Source organism: Hetaerina americana, unplaced genomic scaffold, assembly GCF_022747635.1.
Source record: "Hetaerina americana unplaced genomic scaffold, ioHetAmer1.1.p SCAF_8, whole genome shotgun sequence".
NCBI classification, from domain to species: domain Eukaryota; kingdom Metazoa; phylum Arthropoda; class Insecta; order Odonata; family Calopterygidae; genus Hetaerina; species Hetaerina americana.
In genome coordinates this window covers 36,267,570-36,294,246 of record NW_027287427.1, presented here as the reverse complement: position 1 = coordinate 36,294,246, position 26,677 = coordinate 36,267,570, and the positions used below count along the sequence as shown (strand labels likewise).

At 35.7% G+C, this 26,677-nt stretch overlaps 1 protein-coding gene across 1 annotated transcript in view; it reads right to left on the bottom strand.

Annotated features, from left to right (window-relative positions):
- Nucleotides 1-277: 277 nt before the first annotated feature.
- Nucleotides 278-26,677, bottom strand: part of snz (sorting nexin snazarus) — a 42,779-nt gene continuing 16,379 nt past the window's right edge. Inside the window, exons 9-18 of the mRNA XM_071596712.1 lie at nt 25,747-25,936; nt 23,615-23,739; nt 20,528-20,701; nt 17,965-18,104; nt 14,778-14,901; nt 11,710-11,843; nt 10,055-10,318; nt 4,994-5,137; nt 4,201-4,339; nt 278-2,366 (exon numbers count right to left, since the gene is read on the bottom strand). Coding sequence (XP_071452813.1) covers nt 2,313-2,366; nt 4,201-4,339; nt 4,994-5,137; nt 10,055-10,318; nt 11,710-11,843; nt 14,778-14,901; nt 17,965-18,104; nt 20,528-20,701; nt 23,615-23,739; nt 25,747-25,936 — 1,488 coding nt within the window. The 3' untranslated portion in view covers nt 278-2,312. The remainder of the gene's footprint in view (nt 2,367-4,200; nt 4,340-4,993; nt 5,138-10,054; nt 10,319-11,709; nt 11,844-14,777; nt 14,902-17,964; nt 18,105-20,527; nt 20,702-23,614; nt 23,740-25,746; nt 25,937-26,677) is intronic.

Here is a 26,677-nt window from a genome sequence, read left to right as displayed (position 1 = left end):
AGAAGGATCAGCATAATCTCTAAAAAAGAATCAGCCACCATTGAGATTCAAACCTAGGCATTCAGAATGGGAAGATAATACACAAGCCAACATATCAATTTGCCTGAGAGTCCGCATATATGATGTACATGCCCAAAGTAGATACCTCTCTTGGGCATGATTACATATTAATCTGAAGTTTCAAAGATGGAAAAACACTTAATGAAATTCAAAACAGAAGTTCTTTCAATGTTTAATTTAACAAAATAGATTGCAATACAAATAAATATATATTCTTAAAAGGAGATAAACAAAACAATTTTAAAATATACCTTTGGAAAGTTGTATTTATATATTTAACAAAAATAGGTAATTTAATATTATAAATATTAACTATTGTATAGTTATAGAAATTCACTTCATCAACTACAATCCATGCTTCTTTCCATAATAATGTTGAATTTTCGGAAGGCCATTAAAGCCCTTACAATTTAGCACAACAATTGGCCAACATGCCATCAATTGTTAAAGGATCCAAACCCCTTCAACAAGGTCAATCCTATTTGATTGTTTTCCTTCTTCCCTGTACAAGACAGGTGGACTTCACTACTCATTTTTTTACCATTTGCTTACTACCAACTTAAAATGAATGAACAACAACCTGGAATGTTTGGCTCCACAAAAGAATGTTTAGGCTAAATAAAGCCAGTGATCCCAATGATTTACAACACATCACTCTTCCTTTATAAAAAATAATAACATTGACATAATGAGCACTTTTTCCACAAATAAATTAATATATTCTTTTATGTGTCTAAGACTCGTAACAACAATGGAATAATAGCCAACACTTGAATTTCAGCTCTTACCACTAAAATTTTCATTCTGATTGCTTTTAGTTCTGGAATTATGAATAAACTGGTTTTTCCAGGCTAGAACATTTCAGACAAGGTGAACTCAAACAGGAAATTTAGCATTTCATTGTAAAGAAATAAAATACTACCAAAACAATCACTGCAGTTTGGTTCCAATACATTATGTAAAGAAGTATTCTGTAGCACATACATGACTAAATACTGTTTAATTTTATTCCTAATTTCATTGAATAATCTGCCATCAGTATATCTGAATAATGGCACAAATGGTGTCAATATTCCAATATAACCTGAGAGAGCTTTGGAATTCCAATTTTCCAAAGAGCTTTTTTTTTATTTCCCTGCCTTCTTCAGGTTTTCCATATCTTCCATGATCCCTGTAACTCAGTCAGCAATCATGAGTGGTACAAGATAAGATATAGGCAGGCAACTTTTGATTTAATCGTGGAGAAAACTTTTGTTTAAACATCAACCCCATTTTTCCTCACTAATGGATAATGAGTCTGAAAAGGAAGGTTCGAAGACAAGTCCCCTAAATAGGTTCAAGATGAAAGGGCCTTACAGAGATGGGAAACTGCCTTGGACTATGAGACCACATAATACCCAAGAAAGAAAGAGGCAGCATCAAAACTGACATATAGCATTCCCTGTTCAGGAAAAATACATTGGGCATGGTTACATGGATATAAATATTTAGGGTGCAAGCCAGAAGACACTTCCATGACTAAGTACATTAAATATGTTGACAATTATACTTGAGTCACAGAAACTACCTGAGTTTCTAAGAAAAAAATTATCACAGCAGTATAACAGAAGAGAATTACAGGAAGGAACAAATCACAGGAATAAATAAATAAAAATTAATTGAATTATGTCTAAAATAAGGCAAACCATTCAAGGACACTTCACCAAAATTCAGCCATTCAAGAAAATATTAAAATCTCAATTAGGTAGTACCCGATTCACATGCTCGCAAATTTAAAATCATGGGAATAACACTAATATAACAAGCATTTACCAAGTTATTCACTCATCATTTTGTAAACTTATTTCCACCCATGAAAAATATAAATATTGATAATTTAACTGAGGAATTCTTTGGAAGTACCTATTTTGAATTAATCTTTTCTATTGATCTAGAAAATTAAATTCTTGGAATGCAATCTCAATACTCTCTTCTTATTACAAATAACTATTCAAGCCTTACGCCATTGAATAAAATTAATATCAAATATAGAACAATCATCTACGTAATCTGAAAGTAAATTTTCAAAATTTACAATAGCCAGATTTTTGCCATCCACACCATCGAAGAACATTGAAATGCACTTCTTAAAATGGGGTGAAAAATTGATGTTCAGCAGAATAGAAACTAATCATAAACATACCGCAAAAGTTGTACAGTTATTTTCTCTTTGGTTCTTCAACAAGCCAACTGCCCAAATTCAAGCTTTTGATTTAAGGTTGCCTGATCTCAGGGAAAACTTCATAGATAACCACTTCGAATAAGTCCTAGAAAATAAGTTAATTTGGGTTAATTTTATAAATAACAATCATTTTCAGGAAAATACAGATAATGATCAGAAGAATGAGCTCCAGTTCAACTTTCCTTGATTTTACAAGCAAAAAAGAAACCTAAGTTTTCACAAAAAATATGATAAGAGCAGAATGGTTATCCTTGATAAATTTTAGTTTCCTGATGTGACGTGGTGATAAATGCCTTTTTGGCAAAAGTTTGGTGAAATAATATAGCTAGCAGGAGCAAGTACCAGAGAAATCACTAGCTACAAATTGTTTGAGGCTTACCCAGTACTGTCAGGTATACATTCAAATTCTTACATTATTCTTGAAATATGCCTAAAGACATTGCTTTATGTCCCAAACATGTGTTCATACATTACAATCATATTTTGCTTTCAACTGTACTACTCCAATAGACAAATCAAGGCTACATATCTCTGCATGTTATACATGGAGCAAATCCAAGCACCACACAAGAATTCAAAACCATGAAAAGAAAGGGTAGGGGACAAATAGAGGAACAGAAAAGGAAAACAAGGGCTACGTATCAATGAAGACCACATTCAGGGAATCTTAAAATATGCATTATTTTTTTAAGAAGTGAAAAATGAGGACTGCACACAATTCTACACCTGACTTTACTGTTCGTAAAATACTGATTAAGAAAGGGAAAGATGGCACAGGTCATACTTTTATCTAGGCAAAAACTACACTTGAGGGTATCTATTAAATAGGATATCATTACAAATAACATATACCACAAATCCAAATTTAAAAAATATTCATCAATCACCAGTAACTCTGATCTGATATATCTCTGAAAAAATGCAGTCAATCACGTAACAGGCCCAGACGTTAGTTTCTGCTCTTATATCAAGTAATTACTTCATGTGAATCACCCCTCTTCTTTCAGTCAATTCTTCCCACCCTCTCTACCTATCACAGACAATATTGTCTTGGTTTTTAAGTTGGTATGTATACATAATGGCCTTAGCTACATATGTTTAACTTTGAAGACATCTGATTCTCAAAAGAAATATTCAAATTATCTTATCCTTGATCTTTTACATAACTCAGGACTTATGCAAATGTTACCCTGAGTTTTTAAGGCACTGAGTGATTCCTGAATGTTCCTGACTTGAGTGCCCATCCTTCTTAATGGCACTTAAAGTTAAAAATTATTCAATTTGAACATATATCAAGGTCAATTTCATAAATTCAACAAGTCCACATCTCTTACGTTTCCATTTCTACAGTTTATGTTTAGCTATGATTTATGGCTTGGTGACATAAAATAGGGTATTTGAGGGATGAGCCTACAGTCAAATTGGAGGTTATGCAAAATAATATACTGCAATCATTTGTAGAGCAGAGCACTTTGATGTTTTGCATGTTAGGCAAAAAACCCTAGCGTTAACTGAAAAAATACATACAATCTTCATTGCAACAATTTCAAAGTGTTAAAATCATTCCTCTTGCTTGGGATTCCAGTCAAGGCGGATGATCTTCACACTTTGAAATTGTTTCATTGCAAGGCATATTAACAGATAACTCCACTAAATTTTACTGTTGCAGCATCTCCTGCAGTTTCTTTGAATATACCATCTAGACTAATTACTGACTTAGCTATATTCAAAGGCATCAATCCCTAAAGTGCAGAGATGTAATCTCACTGTCTAGGGAGTATAAGGTAAAAAATAAAATATGAGTATTCATTAGAGAGAATTTAAGAAAAATGGGAGAGGGAAGAAAATAATAGAATAAATAATACAACAAAATTACATCCTAAAAATTGGAATTCTTCCAAATTTTTAAAAATACTTACATAAAATAGCTGTTTATTAAGACGAACATCTTGCAAAGTCTCAAACATCTTAATTGCTCCACGCCTAGCACTTTGCTGTCCAACTAGATTGCTAAGGACCTCAGGAATGTTATCTAAAAACAGCTCTTTGGCCTCCCATCTGCACAAAAAAGTATGAAAAAATAATAGGTACTTTCTCATCAATAGCTAATTTTAAGACAGAAGCATAAATTTTCAAATTAAAATTACCAAATAATGAGTTTACATAAAGTCATTGCTCAGATATCATACAGTTATAGATGAGGCCAGCATTCTCGCAGAATATTATTGAAAAATTCACCAATATTATTGATTAAAAAGAATATCATTCAATAGAATAGTCACAATTTTTGACTATAATGGTTCCGGTGTGCCTTGCTATAAAAACTAATGAGAATTGAATGGAAAAACATGTAAAACAATATTAATGAAGATTTTTAATATTTTCTATTTATTTTAATTAAAGTGGAGCAAGCATGCTTTCTAGATAGATATTTACCGATTGATAAACCTATTAGAATGATGACAATATCTTGTACAAATGTGACAATAGCGAAAAAATAAAGGAGAATGCCTTGCAAATCCTAAAACAAGCATAAGTTATAAAAAATACCAAATAATCAAGGACCCCTAAACACTAGGCTTCATTTTTCATATTAATCTAGACATAGAGAAAACTAACAACACTTGAAAACTAACAACACTTGAAAAATCACAACATCATTAATTATGCATACAAAGATACAACAGCTGAAGAAAAAAAAATTTAACTTGCCGTGTGCGAACTTTCTCCTTTTCTGTGCGTGGAGGAGACGGCTCCACCAGTATGCCATTGGGCCACCAGGACTTAATGAGTGATTGGACATAATAGTGGAGCATTGGCTCTGAAAATATCCAGCTGACTGTCTCTCTCACCTGCCTGAAATGTAGCAAAAAATTTTGCCTGAAATTAACTTGACCTAGATGAACTGGGAAAACTATTTTTGGCAGATCCATTAGATTATCAATCTGTTAAGCTATTTGTTTCTAAAAGATTCTTCTGTTGTGAGTACAGGTTACCCTTGGTAGAGAAATCAGGGTCAACTACAAAATTTACTGGTTCAAAGTATTAGGCACAATAATATTTCTGTTATGTTGCAATTCATATACAAAGAATCCCAAATAAACTTGAATCTCTGCTTTTAAGATCAACTTCAAGGGCTGTCATACGCAAATTGAAGCTCCAAAAGTGCAAAGATATGGTAAAAAAGTGCAAGGAATGATGAGCCCTTGTTCAATAAATGAAAATGTCATATGTTTAATGATATTAAATATTATTCCAATCTGTAAATATTAGTATTTACTGTATTTTCCCATCGATAACATGCACGTTATCAATACAAAAATGTTCAGATGATCGAAAAAAATGACGATGCACATTACGTCATGAAATTTGAAAAAATCCAAAACATTTACATACTTATATTCACAAAGATTTAAAGAAGAGTCTTGCAAAAATATATTAACCTGAAAGAATGCCTTTCTAATTTCATTCTATTTAATACCCATCTGCTACTGTTACAGTTATTTCATCTCATAAATCCATGAGAAAAAGAAGAAACATATAATTTCTATACTTTATTTATTCTAATACATAGTACTTCTTTACTTCAATGCATAAGACTTCACACACACGTAGACGTATATGTACGTATTATATACATGCACATATATTATATGATAGGATAGGCAGATCACTCGAGTCCACGAAATTCGTCACCTGAATCACAATCAAATGAATTAAGTGAGTATGTTATCTCTTCAGGCACATCACCAAGTTCACTCTCCGAAGTTAGTTCTTCCTCATCTTCTAGCACTGGCGTTGAAATATTAAAGAAACTGCGGGAGATGCCGCAACAGTAACTTTTAACGGAGTCATCCGCTAATGTGCATTTCAATGCAACAATTTCAGAGCGTAAAAATCATTCGCCTTGACTGGGACTCGAACCCAGATCCCTCAATATCCGGTCGAGTGCTTTAGCCACTTAAGCTACCGAGGCGTCCTCTTAAACTCTGAAATTTTGGGGCTTTTAAAGGAACTAGATGTTATGACGAAATACCGTACATACAATGTCACATGTATTCGTAGTCGTGCGCGAGGCGCCACTGTCCACGAGGTTAAAGCCAACTTTAAACACGTATGGTGTTTTCCCTTTGACAAATTCCAAAGAAACTGCGGGAGATGCCGCAACAGTAACTTTTAACGGAGTCATCCGCTAATGTGCATTTCAATGCAACAATTTCAGAGCGTAAAAATCATTCGCCTTGACTGGGACTCGAACCCAGATCCCTCAATATCCGGTCGAGTGCTTTAGCCACTTAAGCTACCGAGGCGTCCTCTTAAACTCTGAAATTTTGGGGCTTTTAAAGGAACTAGATGTTATGACGAAATACCGTACATACAATGTCACATGTATTCGTAGTCGTGCGCGAGGCGCCACTGTCCACGAGGTTAAAGCCAACTTTAAACACGTATGGTGTTTTCCCTTTGACAAATTCCAAAGAAACTGCGGGAGATGCCGCAACAGTAACTTTTAACGGAGTCATCCGCTAATGTGCATTTCAATGCAACAATTTCAGAGCGTAAAAATCATTCGCCTTGACTGGGACTCGAACCCAGATCCCTCAATATCCGGTCGAGTGCTTTAGCCACTTAAGCTACCAGGTTCGAGTCCCAGTCAAGGCGAATGATTTTTACGCTCTGAAATTGTTGCATTGAAATGCACATTAGCGGATGACTCCGTTAAAAGTTACTGTTGCGGCATCTCCCGCAGTTTCTTTGGAATTTGTCAAAGGGAAAACACCATACGTGTTTAAAGTTGGCTTTAACCTCGTGGACAGTGGCGCCTCGCGCACGACTACGAATACATGTGACATTGTATGTACGGTATTTCGTCATAACATCTAGTTCCTTTAAAAGCCCCAAAATTTCAGAGTTTAAGAGGACGCCTCGGTAGCTTAAGTGGCTAAAGCACTCGACCGGATATTGAGGGATCTGGGTTCGAGTCCCAGTCAAGGCGAATGATTTTTACGCTCTGAAATTGTTGCATTGAAATGCACATTAGCGGATGACTCCGTTAAAAGTTACTGTTGCGGCATCTCCCGCAGTTTCTTTGGAATTTGTCAAAGGGAAAACACCATACGTGTTTAAAGTTGGCTTTAACCTCGTGGACAGTGGCGCCTCGCGCACGACTACGAATACATGTGACATTGTATGTACGGTATTTCGTCATAACATCTAGTTCCTTTAAAAGCCCCAAAATTTCAGAGTTTAAGAGGACGCCTCGGTAGCTTAAGTGGCTAAAGCACTCGACCGGATATTGAGGGATCTGGGTTCGAGTCCCAGTCAAGGCGAATGATTTTTACGCTCTGAAATTGTTGCATTGAAATGCACATTAGCGGATGACTCCGTTAAAAGTTACTGTTGCGGCATCTCCCGCAGTTTCTTTGGAATTTGTCAAAGGGAAAACACCATACGTGTTTAAAGTTGGCTTTAACCTCGTGGACAGTGGCGCCTCGCGCACGACTACGAATACATGTGACATTGTATGTACGGTATTTCGTCATAACATCTAGTTCCTTTAAAAGCCCCAAAATTTCAGAGTTTAAGAGGACGCCTCGGTAGCTTAAGTGGCTAAAGCACTCGACCGGATATTGAGGGATCTGGGTTCGAGTCCCAGTCAAGGCGAATGATTTTTACGCTCTGAAATTGTTGCATTGAAATGCACATTAGCGGATGACTCCGTTAAAAGTTACTGTTGCGGCATCTCCCGCAGTTTCTTTGGAATTTGTCAAAGGGAAAACACCATACGTGTTTAAAGTTGGCTTTAACCTCGTGGACAGTGGCGCCTCGCGCACGACTACGAATACATGTGACATTGTATGTACGGTATTTCGTCATAACATCTAGTTCCTTTAAAAGCCCCAAAATTTCAGAGTTTAAGAGGACGCCTCGGTAGCTTAAGTGGCTAAAGCACTCGACCGGATATTGAGGGATCTGGGTTCGAGTCCCAGTCAAGGCGAATGATTTTTACGCTCTGAAATTGTTGCATTGAAATGCACATTAGCGGATGACTCCGTTAAAAGTTACTGTTGCGGCATCTCCCGCAGTTTCTTTGGAATTTGTCAAAGGGAAAACAACATACGTGTTTAAAGTTGGCTTTAACCTCGTGGACAGTGGCGCCTCGCGCACGACTACGAATACATGTGACATTGTATGTACGGTATTTCGTCATAACATCTAGTTCCTTTAAAAGCCCCAAAATTTCAGAGTTTAAGAGGACGCCTCGGTAGCTTAAGTGGCTAAAGCACTCGACCGGATATTGAGGGATCTGGGTTCGAGTCCCAGTCAAGGCGAATGATTTTTACGCTCTGAAATTGTTGCGTTGAAATATTACCTAAGGCTTTTTCAAATCCATATTTTACACAAGTTGCTCCGACACCCTGCCAATTTTCCAGGATCCACCAGCTTATTTCTTCATAAGGCACTCTTTTAATCTTTCCTGATTCTGTGTGGTCTTTCATACCAGACATCATCCACTTTTCCCGACTAGAACGTAACTTTGATTTAAAAGATTTATTAATGGATTAATCCTGACAGCCTCGCAATTTCCTTTTTCTTTCGCGTAGTTGATGAATTCTAGCTTAAACATCACTGTATATGAATTTTTTCTCCATGGGTAATGCATGTCACATTTTAAAAGTGGAATTGGATAAGGGAAAATTATCTGCTAGATGGGTGCCACGACTTGATGCAGGATCACAAATCCATCAGAATGGAAATTTCCGAACAATGTTTGATCCATTTTAAGACATCCCAAAAAGATTTCCCTTGCCAGTTTGTGACCACAGAAGAAACTTGGGTCCATTACCATACCCCAGGGACAAAACAGCAGTCAAAGAAGTGGAAACATGCTGAGTCACCACCACCTAAGAAAGCAAAGGCTATACAGCCTGCCGGAAAGGTGACGGCTTCAGTTTTCTGGGATGCGAAACGGATTCTGCTGATAGAATATCTTCTCATGGTCAAACAAGTATTGGACAATACTACACTAACCTCCTGGACCAACAGGCAAAAGATACAAACAACAGGCAAAAGATACATGAAAAAAGGCCAGGTTTGGCACAGAAGAAAGTCATCTTTCATCAAGACAATGTATGCCCACAAACAAGTGTAATCCCCATGGCCAAAATACGTGAACTAAGATACAAATTGTGGCCACACCTGCCTTATTGGCCTGATTTGGCTCTATCAGGAATCCATCTCTTCCTTAAGTTCAAAATTGTCTATGATGGATGGAGATTCTCTTCAAACAAAGAACTAACAGAATAAGTAGACAGGTATTTTGCAGGCTTGAAGGAATCTAATTTTCAAAATGGGACCAAGACATTGGAAAATCCCTAGACCAAATGGATAAGTGTACAGGGTAACTACATTGAAAAATTAAAAAAATTCACTGAGGTGAGCCGTTTATTTCTATTCGTTTCCGAAAACTTTTAAAATCACCCTTGTAAACAGATAAAAAATTAACACATTTATTCAGTCAGAAATATGAAATTATATTTCACTAGATGGGTAATTGCAATTCCAAAAAATATACGTTGCTGAATGAAACCTAAGAGCTTTTGATCCAAGGATGAAACTGCGTATTCTCTCTTTTATTTGCTTTTCAAAGAGCATCATTTCACAAGAAACGAAAGTTTCAAGGAATTGAACCATCACCCAATGTGGGAGTTTACTTTTCTTTAGTAGGGGTTGTCCAGATTATCCTCTCCATTTAATAATCAATAAACCCACCTGTTGATTGTGTGCCCATACGTTATTTGGACAAAGGTGATCAGTGTTCTTCTCAGCCAACTAAACACACCGCGCAGATCAAACACTTCACCAAGAAGGGCATAAAGAGGCTCTGCAATTGCATCCTTCCCACTCCCTGATTCTACACCACCACGCTCAATTGATTCTTCCAGCAGTAATGGCTCATCCTCATCACTCTCTCGACATGCATCCCGACCAGTTGAAGACTCTGCTGAACCACCACCTCCACTTCCTGAACTTCCACTGAAAGCAAAATCATCAGAATTGTCCTATAGCACTTATATTTTGTCATGTCTATGTTACCAACCAAATGTGACAGCCAACCCAAAATTTTACACAAGCTGGTTAAGGTAAGTATATATTACTCTTGAAGAATTAGGTTTTGTGCTACAGAAAAGAGCATCAAAGTAGTTACAATAATATTAATTTGTAGAGGTGAATGATTGTGAAATCTTTTATGCCCAATGATAGGGATTTAAGTATTACGTATTTGTGAAAATGAGACTATCTTGCAAGTCAATGAACTCCCCCAGTCTTAAAATTTTTGCTCTTGTGCCATGGTATGAGTAGTTTCCTAAAATATTATATTGCAATCAATGGCAAATATTGATTTAAAATATGTAAAATCTCTCTTTAAAAGCACATTTTAAGAAATTATCCCTATCTTCATCTTTAACATGACTTCATTTGACATCCTCCATAAACTTACAATAGAGAGCACCAATGTCAGGCTGAATGGGAAATCATAAAAATTACCTCTTTCAATTACAGCACCAACCATTCAAAACATAACCACATGTCCTGATGAATTTGATGACACTTTTGCTCCCTCTGCAGAGCATATTCTCATAGGCCCTGCTCTGTTTATCAAGATGATTTAGCAAAAAATTGCAAAATCCAACGGTGCCAATTCAAATAGAAACATTTTAATGATAATGACACAATCAACACTGAGGCTCAAAGAGCAGGGACATACAGCATAAGGGGGACAGAGACAACCCAGGAAGACTTTTCACTAGGCAATATCACTCATAACTTCCCTTCCAAAGCTATTTGAAATTATAATTAAAGAACATTTCTTCCTTTTTCTGTTTTTATTATGGCTTTCAATCACGTAAATCAGCAACCTTGGCTGTGAAATCTGTGTTTTAGGAAAGAATACTAGCCCTTTCTGCTAATTGTATTATGACTGCGTACACATACCTGTTATCCTATGATCCACACATCCATGTTATTTTTAATCTCTGGACAAGATTCAATGTACATAATTATTGAAAAAGGAAGAGACTAAAGGTTACCTAATAAGCCAGATGCCCACTTGATTAACACCATGGGAGGCCCATTACTCAATGCAATGCACAACCATCAAATTTTTTATTTAACTGTTTGTTTCTGCATATGACACTAACATTGCAGCATTCAAAATCAAACTGTAGGACTGACTTATCAACCAAACCAACATACTTAGCACAAGAATGTTTAGAGTAGGACACTAGTGACTTGATTTTCTAAATATAACATGAATGTCACAATATATGTACAAGTACATACTATATGTAACCATTAACAATAAATTAAGATTATGACCACCATGCTCAAAAGTCAACAACATGAAGTTTTAAAGATATGATTACCTCTTAAACAAAGTAGAGAGAGAGAACCGGGACTTCTTTGGAGATGGAACTGCTTGCTTAAGGTGCTCCGAACTGGGACTTAGAAAAGCATAGAGTGCTTCACTTTGGTTTAACTTCTCATCTTCAAGCACAAACTACAAAAAAAACATGATATTATAGAAAATCCGAAGGTCAGATATTACATTAGCCTTGCTCATAGAAAATAAAATGAATTTAAGGTAAACCATAGGAAATGGCATTAAAAATCTCAGAAAGGGCTAAAGGAAACTTGCTGGACTTTAATGCATACTACGTACTTATATCTGGTGTTTCTTAATATTTGAGTGCACAAGTTAAGAAAAATTGCAACAGCAGTAAATATGGCCATATTCACTGTTGCTGAGTTGTACATCACTATTGGTAGCTATTATTCACTTAAGACCTGATAAATTACATATACCATGGTTGTAATTGAGCTATACTTTTCAAAAGACCTTGAACCAATAGAGAAGTTCCATTTACTCAAACTTCTTGAATTCTAACTTCACTTACTTTATTGTTAATTCATGACTGTGAACATATATTACTCCAACCGTAATTATAAAATTACAGAATATGCAAAATTTATTCTTCATTTTCATACGATTCCAATACACCTGGCCAAGAACTTTTGAAATGTATAGAACAATGAATAAATTTGAATAATTACTGACTCCGTACTCAGACATACCAATGTGGGCTTTGTTGATACTAACATCTGTGAAACATAAACCTTGTTTCCACCGGCATCTCTTTCTTTTACAAATTCTATCATGAAATAATAATATAATATACAATATATTTAAAACTTTCCTCAAATAGGTATTGTTGATTCGACCATACTTATTTACATTTGTAATAAAACTGAATTTTTTTACATAGAATAACGCAACGATTAGGAAGAAAATAACATCTAATGCCTAGTTGTTTAGAAAAAACAAATAATGAAAATTTTTACATAGGTACTGTAAAAATTGGCATGTTGAAAGCATAAACTCATGAATCCTTTAATTACTACATCAAACTTCACCAGGTTTATATTTGACCCTAAGTAAATATTTTTTTTGCTTCTTTAACAAATACTTAACAAGTTATTATTATTGAAATTCACCTGGTTAAGGTAGGTTTTGGCTAAACACAGCCAACACAATTATACAACACTTACTCATCTGTCCTAACACAAAACATGACCTGGTACCTGACACTACATCAAGTCCCTCTTTAATTTTGCATATATCCTTCCTCCCTTCAATCGGTCCAACATCCCACTCTGACTCCTGCCCCTTCCCATCTGCCTAACATTCTCCCATCTATCACAGTCTTCAACATCCCATTGCCCATCAAAACGCCTTGAATCCATCTTTCCCGCCTCTTTTGGATTTCTACCAACAATCCTCTATCCTCCCATGCCATGCCTAGAACTTCCTCATTTGTTTTCCTTCCAGTCCACTTCACCTTTTCCATCCTTTTCCACACAGAGATTTCAAAACCCTCCAATCTATGCCCATCATCTTTCTCCAATGGCCATGTTTCCGTGCCGCACAAAATCATGTTCCACATCAAAGTTTTATAGATCTTTTCTTCATATCCTTACTTGATATTCCTGATATCAATTCTCTCTTCCTTGAGAAAGATTCTCGGCCTAATACAATTCTTCTTCTTATGCTTTTACTACACCACCACTACTACACTGCCCCGACTTTGACCATATTAGTCCAGAACATTTCCAAGATAGGTAAACTGTTCCACCCGCTCCAGTTTATGAGCTCCAATTTTAATATTTAACTAAGCCTTTCTAGTATTTCTTGAAAACTGCATAACCTTTGTTTTGTTTACAAGCTTACACTCATTTGGCACATAAAAATATTTATGTAAAATTTTGATGAATTATACTTAGAAACTACTATCACATTTTGGCATCAAAGCACTTTCATCATGATAGGAATTCATGTTTATAGAGAGCAAATAATTTTAGAGAAAAATTATTTACATTTAAAAGAAAACTGAGCATGATGTATTAATATTAATTATACATGTTGGCTTTTATTTGATCATGAAAAATTATACCTACTTTCTACTTAGATCTTATTTGAAGAAGTATAGTACATCTTCATCAAGGTTTCAAATTATTTTATCCTCTGATATTTTAACTGGCACTTTGTAACATAAGCCTTGCAGAATTCACTTAACCATCTGCCACTATTCATAATAAAGTGATTAATGTTTGGTGATAGTAAACCAAAGGTTGACAATTTTGGACCCCACTTCACCTAAGCCATAAATTACATTTTATAAACATTGTGAAGAACATTTGGACAAAGTAACTTAACCCTACTCATCTTTATATTAAATGCTGATGAACATCTTAAAATTACTATAGATATACTGCAAATATTTTTGTTAGACCTGAAGCAATTTTATAGATTGTTCTATCTGAAATTTTCAGAATGCAGACGTTATTTAAATCAATAAAATATGTACTAGTACAGGAAGACAACATGAGTCAAGCAGCTTTGCACGTTTTAGTAAATCACTACTGCTACAAAACTTATTCTATTCCATGATAAGCATATTGCAAATCACATGCACTTATTATTTATATACCTCCTCTCAGCCCCACTACCAAATGTAGCTACTCACCAACGCCGAAGTCATCAACCTGAAGGTTGGTTTGTTATGTGAGGGAAGTGCTCAACTTGTACTAAGTCATGTAGCATGTGAAATTTACATCTTAGGGTAAGAAGGCAAGTTTCTTTCCTTGTGCCACATGTAGTCACCCAGAAATCTGGGGTATACCCAGGCCCTCCTGCTAGTAGCCAGGGCTCTACCGGCTGGACTACAATGCCCCTCCCAAAGATGGCTAGGGACAATAAAAGCAAACTAGTCTACCCATTGCATAGCTTACAAATTTAATTTATTTTATTTGTGTATTGATATCTGTACCATCTGGTGCCATACTAGTAACTATGATATTACTCAGTAGGAGTAAATTTCACAATGCATATCTCATTTTTAATTATGTTATAAATATCAATAAAACAAAAACCAACCTCCAAGTACTTTTGAATCTGAATTTTGGCTTTTTCAAGGGAATTTTTATCTATTCCCTTTCCAAACAGAAATTTTCCAGGTTGTGAGGGAAGTTCAAGTCCTTTTACTTCAGAACCTAGCTGACTGCAAAGAATGAATATTAACAAAAGGCATTAATACATAAAATTTCAAAGAATCATGATATTCAACCTGAATAAAGCAAATAAATTATTTTTACATCACTGAACAACAATATAACATTAACTCTTAAGCAAAAATAAATCTCAACAAGGCATTTAAATAGAATCAAAGATTTCACGTAAAATTTGGTGGAAGAGTTGGGTCTTAATTAGGATTAAATTAACTATGCTGAGCTTAATTTCACTGTGTTTTGATGGTACTGCATCTTTTTCAAGACACATTAGCACAAGTTCACTGCAACACATGGTGAATAGTTTTTTGAAGGAACATGAAGTTATTTTTAATTCCAACTATGGAACACTCATTTAAAAGTTCTCCCAAAAAGCAACCATTTTCTTATCCATGAAATGGATTTAATGCTTAGATAGTAATATAGGTACAACTACAGATTAGTTTTGGCAATTGTTTGAACATTATTTCATCATCTCAATCTAGAGTGAATTTAATTAAAAGGCATATAATGCCCATATTTATATATTCCATGATCAATAAAAGTAATGGAAAAATATCAAATATTAAATTAAAATTTTCAATTTAAGATAGCAAATGACACAAAACACCATAATTCTTAGGTGTGTAAAGCCAAAAGAACAGTATACGACGAGCATCATAATAAAAAGCCTATAGTTTGAGCCAATGTTATATTATTAAAGAAATCAGAAAAAGTTTCCAGGGTTGATTAGCCTTTTTCAGCTGAGTATCCCTGGATTAATCTCATAAGACGTGTTTGTAATGGCAATCATCTTTCTATGTGTGCAACCACCACATAAGCAAATGTACAACATTTAAGACAAAGTATTCATTCCACAATCTTGCATTTCCATATAAATATGGCATGTATAAAATACAAAATGAAGATCACCCTCAAGCCCATATTTACTATTATGAAATGCTTGAAGAGTATAGCCACAAGGGTAATTCTCTGGTTAATTTTTATTTTAATGGCCATTTATAAATTATTTCACTATGACATAATTGTCAATAAATATCATGAAACATAGCATCAACTGTAAGTTGACTTGTCTGTGAAATTATACTTTTTCGTTTGAATATTTTTCAACTATTCGGTTGATGAACTTAGGTTTCTTTAGTGCAACTTCACTGATGTTCCTGAATTGCTATTCCCACCTTAGCCTCTATATCAGTTTGACTTAATAGTATTTTACTTTGTGCACTATTATTATGCCTTCCCCTCCAACTCTAAGAGTTAAATGGATTTATTTTCCTGCAAAATTCATTACTCTACATTTTTTCAGATTTAACAGGAGCAACTCACTAAGCACTAATGCTGTTGTGATTGCTAGAAAAGTCTCACAGTTCACTTTATTACTTAAATCCAATCCCAGCAGATACTATATCAATGGTGAATACACTGAATGCATTGATGACACTGCTGGTTCCTTTAGACTCAGTTTATTGGTGTGGATGAGATGAAGGAGGAATCTGACCACTCTTCCCTGTAGGACACTACGGGCTATCACTTAAGTTGCAACAAAAAATTGTTCATTTTGGGGAAACAAGTTTTTTTTAGAAATGGAGATCTGAAATATATACATTTAAATTGATACATGAAACTTTGCAATACAGACAAACTTAATGATAATATAATTTGGGATAAGGCTAAGAAATTGATTCAAATTTCAGTGAAAGCCTAGATACTTTGATTTATTCATACCAAATTTCATGCAAAATCCTATACATTTGCCCAGGTACTGATCTCGACTTCAAATTACATTGTTTCAAATAAGCAGGAACAAAATAATAGGGTTTTATTTTAGCTATATGGCTTGTTAGAAGGGACTTTGCTAATTTAAGGTACAATTATTTTCACCTACATAACAGTCAAGCAATTTATTCATTAGACAAGTTTATTGAATGCTTCAAATGAAAAAAGTACATCAACCACTTTGAAATGTGAAATTCATTGTTTTTCCTACACCTAGGCCTGAAACTCAGTAAAAGCTGGTGAATAAAATTCCTTGCCGTAAAAAATAACTTGACTATTTTTCTTATTCATTGCAATCATTGAACTGTAACCATGGCCAGAGTAATAAACTCAAGGAGATGATTCTGGCAAATGACAGCACGGCTAAACTTGAACCTTATGCATTTTTTGTATGAAATTCATACTTCAATGGTAGTGGGTCTCCCTTCCCTTGACACCTGGGGTAACACATTAAGTGCTTGAATTCAGGTAATCACATTCACTGGGATTTTAAGGACAGCTGCCCAAATGCATCGATAAGATTTTGATCCCAGATCTTCAGTCAGAAGCCAAATGCTCTATCCATTAATCTAGAATATTATCTGTTGTCTCAGGCGTAACTTTGTGGAATTTGCATAACATATTGAAATGTAATGAAATAATTGACTTGGTAATTCCACACACTTTGTGTGGAATTACAAAGCCAATTATTTCATTACATTTCAATAGAATATTATCAATAAACTACATGTGCCCAAAATTTTAATCTTTAAGGTTGTACTGAAGTACCTTTAAAAGTATGGCATACAGACACTAGAACATTATGATTTAAAGATAACTGACACACACAAATTAATACTATTAACAGCAGTGGAAAATAGGCATACCAGAGTCCGCCATGTACTCCCACAAGTACTTAGTCAAAGTTTTACTTTTAATAAACTCATTTTTCATTAAAGTTTCCTCAACAAAATTTAGATCAATTGGAGAGTCGATGCATAAAATCCATAATACATGGCATTTTTACAATGTACTATCATTACAATGTACTACCATTTTTTATAATGTACATTGTACAATGTACAGTTTCTGTCAACTTTTCATTGTAATTACTATCAACTAAGTGCATGACATGGAATTTGACACAACACTGAAAAAATTTTCAAAAGCTCTCCAATGCAGAATTCAAAGAGATATTTATTCAATAATTGTACCTTTTTCTCTCACTCATTAAAAATATTGAAAATAAAATCAAAATTGAAAATAATATCAAATTCATTACTATTTAGAATGTTAATTACCGTAATTTCCTGTGCAATTCAAGGAAGTCAGGCAATTTCCTTAAAACAACCCATCCAGTTGACACAGCATCACTGTCCTGCTCATCTTCTAATATGTGAACAACCAACACAAATTGAGGAGGTTCTTTCTCATCAGGAATCTGCAGGAAAGTAAAGCAAATGGTTGGGGAGCATTGTAAAACTGCCTTGAGTCTCTTCTTATAAAGCTCACAGCATTCTGAGGTAATGTATCTAAACCTGTGTGCCAAAGGTATTGCTCAGTGCATGTGAGTTGTCATGGTTAGCTTATTAATGGTTACAAGCATAATATAGCCATGAGGGGTAAATCAGTTTGGACAGGGATGAAACATATATTGGAGTAGGGGAATTCGCTCCTTGTCCCCTGTGGTTTCCCAGCAAGATTTGGTGCCCAAAAAATCTCACATCTGAGGTGAAGCTAAAGTAATATAAATCCATCTAAGCATTATACAAGACTAGGTGGACTGGATTGCAACTATGTATGTGTACTTACAGGCACATACATATTTGCAATTAGTACTTAATTTTGGATAACTAGAAAGTGAAATTATCATAGAAAAATCTTTTAGATAAAAAAGTAATTAAAGTATACTCTACTGGAAGGAGAGTGTTTTACAGGCTCTCTCATTCCTGGTTTTTCCTTAATCCTGAGTAGTCATGATGCATATCCACTTTGTGAGGCAATGATTTCTGAGCCATCTGGAGAGTCCACAACATATTAGGTAATAATTTTTATCAGGTAATCTACGATTTAAAGCAGGTTTTGGATGCACAGACAGGACAATGATACATTTCTTTGCCTCTTTTACCAAAACACAACCTAACACCAAATACTACAATAAACTCTGCACACTTCCTCCCTTCATCCATTCATTCCATTTAACAATCCTATCCTTTTCCTACCCCTGCCTCACAGCAATTATTATCATTTTTAACTTAGTCACTCTAGTCAATGAAAAATAACTCCTCCAAAATAAAGTAAAGCAAAATAAAGTAATAAAGAACTTATCTATTTTAAAGATTAGTTCTGCTTAAACAGTGTAGAAAACTATTGAGTAAAATAGATATTAACAGAAAATACTCAAGACAATACAAATTCAGAGAAGATAATAAAATTATAGGATACACAGGGTGTGGTGACATAAATTCCTTTTTTGAAAGCGTTTTGCATTTGAAAAAGGAAGTTATGTTGCCGCAGCCAGTATATGTATATGGTCCAGTATGAAAATAATGGGCATGCTTTTATTGTGATGAGACTATTCATGGCAGCATGGTAAAATTGGTCGGAAAATGTGGTGGGGGGTCTGCCCTCCCAACACAGCTGGTCGCCAGTTTGCATTTGCACAAGAACGATCAATAAATCTATTTTTCCCACAGAATACGCATTACTGTTGTAGTGGACTCATTATACTGAATTCTATCAACAACATTGGTCAATTTGAACTATTTGAGACTTGAAAAAGATCAAAATACCAAAAGTGGCAACACATTGTCATTTTTCTTCATGGCAATGCTCCATCACATATGGCAAAACCAGTTCAGGACACATTGGATGCACTCAGCTGGGAAGTTAGGTTTACTCGGAAGAGCCGTTTACTCGCCTGACTTGGTTCCTTCTGATTACCACTTGTTTGAATTGATGGGTCACGCACTTGCCGAGCAGTGCTTTTGTTCATATGAAGATGTGAAAAAATGGCACAATGAATGGTTCACAGCAAAAGGGAATTGTCAATCGGTCAAAACCATGCCATGGATTTTGTCAATCATTTCGGAGGAAGTCACTTCCACTGGACTTAACAAATGGTGTTCATGTGCATGTACAGCCAGGTTTAGCCTTATTTACCCAATTGTAAACTGTTGCAAAGACAGGAGTAGATGAGCCATGAACTTCATTTAACTCAGCTTACATCACATTTGGTATTATGACTTTTAAAGACAAGTGTTCAATCTCTGAACAAAACTCATTTTTTTTCATTTTTCTACATAAAGAAGTCTGTTGTTTCAATGAACTATGAAAATAAAACCACAATGGATATAGATGAAACTTTAACAGCATTCCAGTAAGAGATGATGCATGCTAAAAGCAAACAGATACTAAGAGCACCATATCTTGAATTTTCTAAGGACTTATTGAAGGACCTACGTATTTCAGTCATCCTGAAACCATCAGATAATTGTTATATGCGTGATGGATGCATTAAATCTGACAAGAGTGTATGCCAAGAGGCTTGATGACTTGATGCTGACTTTTAACTAATGATTAACTTCGAGTCAAACTCATGACTTGTTTAACCTCCACTGATAATGCCTAGAACATACAGGCAGAGATTTCATTCAACCTCTCTGTGATGTATAAGGAAGAGAGATAAGGTTTAATGACATGGGTGCAGACTACACAATTTTCAGTAGTATGTACGGTACAAATTCCAGCATTATTAATGATCATTACATTGATTATCTGGAGAATTAATTATTGCAGGGTTCCAAAACAAACAAAAGATGATGACTGACACCAGAGGAATCAACATAATTTTAATAGGTATACCTCAGCTGACTGGACAGTTGCTCTCCATCTTCCTAGATGTTCACCCCAAGCCTCTGTTCGAGAGACATGGGCCTCCAATTGTCTCTTTTCTCCCTCTAACCATTCCACCTCTTTTTCCAGAATTCCTAGAACTCGAGACTCAGGCTTCACAGATGTTCTGAGAGCTTGAAGAGCCTGCATGAAAAAGAATTGGGTCACATTTTTTATCAATAAATAATGATCTAGTCCAACTGAAAACAGTACATTGTACAACAGGTAATGAGACCCAACAGATGGTATGGTAAGGTAGGAGAATCATTCCCCCATCCCTTCTGGAACAGTGGAGGAGACAGTCCCTCATTTTATTCTGTCATTTTTGAAATGTACTCCAAAAACACCACCAATTTTGAAATGTTTATTTCAAGCTGAGTGAAAAATACTACCAACTGAGAAGAAATTGACAAGGAGGGTTCAGGGATGATTGGGGTTTCATCAGTTGGATCTTCTGAATTTTAGATATTTGCGTTTAATCAATGTCTATGTAGATTACTCCATTCTCCTTCCACTATGCATTGCCATGGAGGTTTGATGACATTAAATTGTGGTGAAAATTTATTAATAGCAGTAGTCACAAGGCATTCATATCATAGGAATATGCTTATGTTTCTGTTATGATTTGTAACCACACCTTTATCCAAGTCAGAAAATATTTCCTTTATTCAGACATGATTTTAGCCACAAGTTACCCCAAACTTTAGCTTTATTATACCTTAATGTTCAACCAATACTATTACTGCCTTGCACAATGCATTTTATTTCAAATCAACAAATTTTTATTACCTGTTTCATGCACTAATTGACAATGATTGTCCATATAAGCATAGGTTAAGAATTAGAAGGAATTTACAAGTAATTTTTGTTGAGTCTCAATAAAATTACCTTTTTTATAGCTCATTACACACTGTGCACGCCGTACACTGTAAACGCAGTATAATACAATATATATCATGTTTCCTTAAATATATAAATAAAATGTATGGGTTGCAAATGAAATTAATTTACCCAGTCTGGACATTTGAACAATCTACCACTTAATGAATAAGAATTACTTAATTTTTCCACACAATCTTTTATTTTTACGACCGGGTTTCGACGAGGATCGTCATCATCAGGTAATTTTTACAGAAATATACACACATATATATACCATTGCAATGCTTGAAAATATGAGGTGAAGGAGTAAGAGACATAGTTATTGGTCAGTATGGCTAGGGGGGGGGAAGGATTACGGGGTGTAATTTGGTCGGAGAGAGGGTGGGGACGGTTAGTCCTTTGGGAAGGCAGGTAGAAAGAGGAAGGAGAACGGGAGGGGGGTCCCTTGTTCTCGGGGCTGTTGGAGGGAAACGGTTGATGTGGGAGTGAAAGGTCAAGGAGAGGAGATCTGAAGGTGTATAATACGTCATTAACTACTTTGCACTTGGTCCTTTCGTCTGGAGATCATCAAGAGTGAAAGGACCAAGTGCAAAGTAGTTAATGACGTATTATACACCTTCAGATCTCCTCTCCTCGACCTTTCACTCCCACATCAACCGTTTCCCTCCAACAGCCCCAAGAACAAGGGGGACCCCCCTCCCGTTCTCCTTCCTCTTTCTACCTGCCTGCCCAAAGGACTAACCGTCCCCACCCTCTCTCCGACCAAATTACACCCCGTAATCCTTCCCCCCCCCTAGCCATACTGACCAATAACTATGTCTCTTACTCCTTCACCTCATATTTTCAAGCATTGCAATGGTATATATATGTGTGTATACTTCTGTAAAAATTACCTGATGATGACGATCCTCGTCGAAACCCGGTCGTAAAAATAAAAGATTGTGTGGAAAAATTAAGTAATTCTTATTCATTATGAATCGTTTCCACAAAGTGACGGCGGATACTATACAGTAAATCTACCACTTATAGTCTTGATGAAATATACGTGGTCTGTGCAATAAATGCGCAAACTGGTGCAATATGGCGGCCATGATGCGGACTAAAGCCCCACCCACTAGCGGCACTAGTTGTCTGAGACCCAATGAGCCATCTAGGCTTGGCAGATGGCTGAGCTGTGGGTATCGAACCAGTTATGTTAGTTTCTGTTGTCCTTGTTTTTACTATTTGTTGGAAATGTAAATTGACAAAATCACAGAGCAACGAATCAACATCAAGTTTTTTGGTGAAGTGTGATAAAAGTTATCAAGAAATTACTAATTACTGAAATATTGATAGCTGTTTACGGTGATAATGCTCTGAAAAAAACATCCATTTTCAATTGGATTAAGTGTTTTAAAGATGGCCGAAAAGATACCACAGATGATGCAAGGATGGGACGACCTTCAACCACCTGTGTTGATGACAACATTGATCGTGTGAGGTCCCTTGTCCTTACCAATCGTCGAAAAACTATCCAAATGATAGCTGATGAACCGAATTTAGGAAAATCAACAGTGCACACTATTTTAACCAAACATGATGGATGGATCCTTCACCATGACAATGCACCTGCACATTCAGCATTGATTGTTTGCCCGTTTCTGGCTAAAAATTCAATCACTATCCTTGATCATCCTCCTTATTCGGTAGATCACACCCTGCAAGTTTTTCCTATGCCCTAAATGCAAAGATGTGATGAGGGTAAATCACTGGGAATATGTGGACACAATAAAGGAAAAAACGACGAGGAAACTAAAAAGCCTAACTGCCAAGGACATCCAAGGGTGCTCTAAACAGTGGAAAAGAAGATGGAATAAGTGCATAGCAACGAATGAAGAGTACTTTGAAGGGTACACAATCGATGTTCACTAAATTTTGCAACAAAGTTTTTATGGCCTCAGTTTGCGTATTTATTGGACAGAGTAGTATACTTTGGAATTTTATCAGCTGCTGATCCAATAACACCATTGTTCTGGCAGATCTATGTTTTTTGGGTTAAATTTGTAGTTTTAGAATGATTATTATAAGCAGCTACTCAATAATAAATCAGCTTACTAAAAATTATTGTCACCTACACCCCAGGAAACATGAATTTAAAGGACCTGGAACCTTTTATCATAAAAAAGAATCATAAACCTGCATTTTGTTGTTCAGTCTTTCCTCCAGTTGGTCCAGCTTCTTTCGGGCATAGTTGGAATGGTCTGCAACATGAAGGGATGTTTGTCCTCCACAACCTCCACTCTCACCAGATTCCTCAAGAGCTGTTTGATAATTATTTGTTTAAATTAAATTACAACCTTCCCTCAGTGGCAAAATGATAATGTACAACATTGATACATAATGATAATGCATGCAGTACTAACAAAAAACTGTCATCACTATAAAAAGATTCATAGAACTGAGCACATCCAATTGGTCAAACCATTATGTCTGATTATATTACAATAGCACACATTTACATTTTTTTATTGTAATGTTTACCAGGCATTTTTGGATGGCATCTCTCCTAAGAAATTGAAAATTTTTCATTCCTCCTTGAGTGCATATTTTGTGTGATACACTGGGGATAATTATTGAAGACTAACCTGTGGATCCTCACAAATTCATCTTTAATTTTGTGAAGCCTCTGACACAGGGAATCATTAGTTGACAGTGTTCTCAGGCCCATGCATACAGCCACAGAGGACTGCTGTTAATCCATTTGGTGGTGTGGTTTCACATCCAGATACGGATATTTTTGGCAAAATTAGTCAGAATCTTCAATTAATAATTAGCCACTGATAATGTTGTGCCACTCTAACAATGGAGGGGCCTAAAATTAGTTTAAATGGACCTAAGAAAACATACAGGATCATGTAAGGTGCATTATAAGTGGTCATAGGCAATTGCATGTGGCACTCTAACACTGTAGGAATCTTTCAAGGCATCATTTCTGTGATTGGAAGCCACCATAAATTTGTTTCCAATGACTGAAGATGAGTAAAGAATGTCAATTATTCATGGAAGTGGCAACTAAAGCAGATGGTATTTTGAAACTCATTTAAAGAAAGATATAATAGAATATGAATGATTGCAGTACTTATAATGGTCGGCAGCAGGAACCATCATAATCTTGGAGCTAACATCCAGATAAGGAGAATGTTATGTATTCCTGGTTTTACCTCACTAAGAAAACCTTCATAGAATGGTTGCAAGTAAAATATTCTGAAGGTTTGGTCCCTGGAATGGTCCTTGAAATTTCTAGGCTGAGAAACTTTACAAAGTGTACTAGTCAATAAGCACGCAGTGAAAAAGTACAAAAGTCCATTTTTCTAATTTTCAATTATGTTAAATATTCTAGCTCACTAAGTTGTGAACTGCACAAATTTGTATTTAAAAATCTATGAAGGCTGGTCAATAGAGAGTGATTGTAGATGTTTTCATTGCATAGTTAATTGCATAAAAATTGAATTTTTCATCATTAACTAATTGTATATGTGATATAATTGTCATTGATTTGCATCCAGTATTACATCAGCAGCAGCTACTGCAAATTGTAACATCTTCAGTTCACCTACAGCAATTGTACAGGTAATACAACACCGAATTGAAATTTTGCTTTTGCCCCAATAAAAATCATCAGCCTTGGCCTTTGTAATAGCACAGGAGGCTTATGGAGAGTCTTGTTCTGGCCTAAAGTATAGGTGCAGGGTATTTAAAATGTTTAAAAATGGAAGCCAATCAATTTCAAAGGAAGATGGCCCCAGAGCTTTGGTCACTGCTATTATTGAACTATAAACATTCACACTGCAGCTGCCATTGCAAGACAAGATCAAGGCAGAGCACAACTGTATATATCTAAAATTTCATTGCAGAGCACCCACACATCACGAACAGAAAAATTATACCCAAGTGTGTTTGTGCAGGATGTATTTCAAGAAATTCATGATGAAACCACAATTATCTCTCGAAATTCACTGCGAAGTATTTCTCTTGCTCCTTAATATGAAGAAACAACTGAGGAATATGTTTTTCAAATTCACATGTATCAGTTCAGAGCCCACCCATTTAATAACATAGGTGTCACTGAAAATGGATGCCAATCATCATATAAGAAAACCATTATTCTGTAGGGGATAAGACATGAATTGATAAAAGAAATGAAGAGGTTGTGCTTCTCAAATCCATCATTTCATATTGAAAATTCAGGGACTGTAACCCTGACAATGACACAATTTTGACAGTATGATAGATATTGAAATTTTACTTTAGAGGAGATACTTGCTTACAATTTTCTGACTGTAGAAATTCTGCTTTGGCTGCTTCGTCCATTGCATTTAGCATATTTCCATATAGTTCACTGACAACAAAATTTGGATACTGCTTTTCAAGGACACGGAAAACTTCTTCCTGCACTTCAAAGAAAACCTCATGTCCTCTGTCCCCCAACAAGAATGCTTCCATCCTCTTCCTTACTGCCTACAATTTTACAAAAGAAGAATAAAAATTAAGAATACACAGAATCATATTCATAAATTATTAACAGAATGGTTTGAGGCATCACTTTGTGGAAGCGATTCATATCAGAAAAGAAAATACTTTGGAAAAGAATTCTCTTTCTGGGGAATGGAAAAGGAATAAAATGGAAAAGAATTTGGAACAGAGGGAGGTCCAGGATAGGGAAGCGGGAGGAATACATCAGGTCATTAACCAACATACCCTAATAATGAGAAATAAGAATTCTGGGAATTTACCTAATAAAGTGACCAGAACCTTTCCAGAGAACAGAATGAAGTCAGCCTTCTAAAATAGAGGCAACTTAGGGAACATTTATCAAACAGCAAGGACATAATTCCCATCATGGAAAAGTATATAAAATGCGTAATGAGTTCTCTGTTATTTACATTGGAAAAACCGGGAGGAAATTCTCTGAATTTCAGAAAGAACACTACGCCTGTTTTAAAACAGAAATCCTTCTTCCCATTTTCCCAAGCACCTACTGGACAATAACCACACAAGTGACTTTGTTCCTGAGATTTTACATTTGGAGAAGAAGGGTTTAAGATTAGATACCTTGGAACAATAGGAAATTTCCAAGAACACTGATTATAAGGGTATATTGGTTAATGACCTGATGTATTCCTCCTGCTTCCCCTCCTGGACCTCCCTCTGTTCTACAGCCCCTCTTCCCCCCTGACGCCATACCCAACCGCCCTCTCC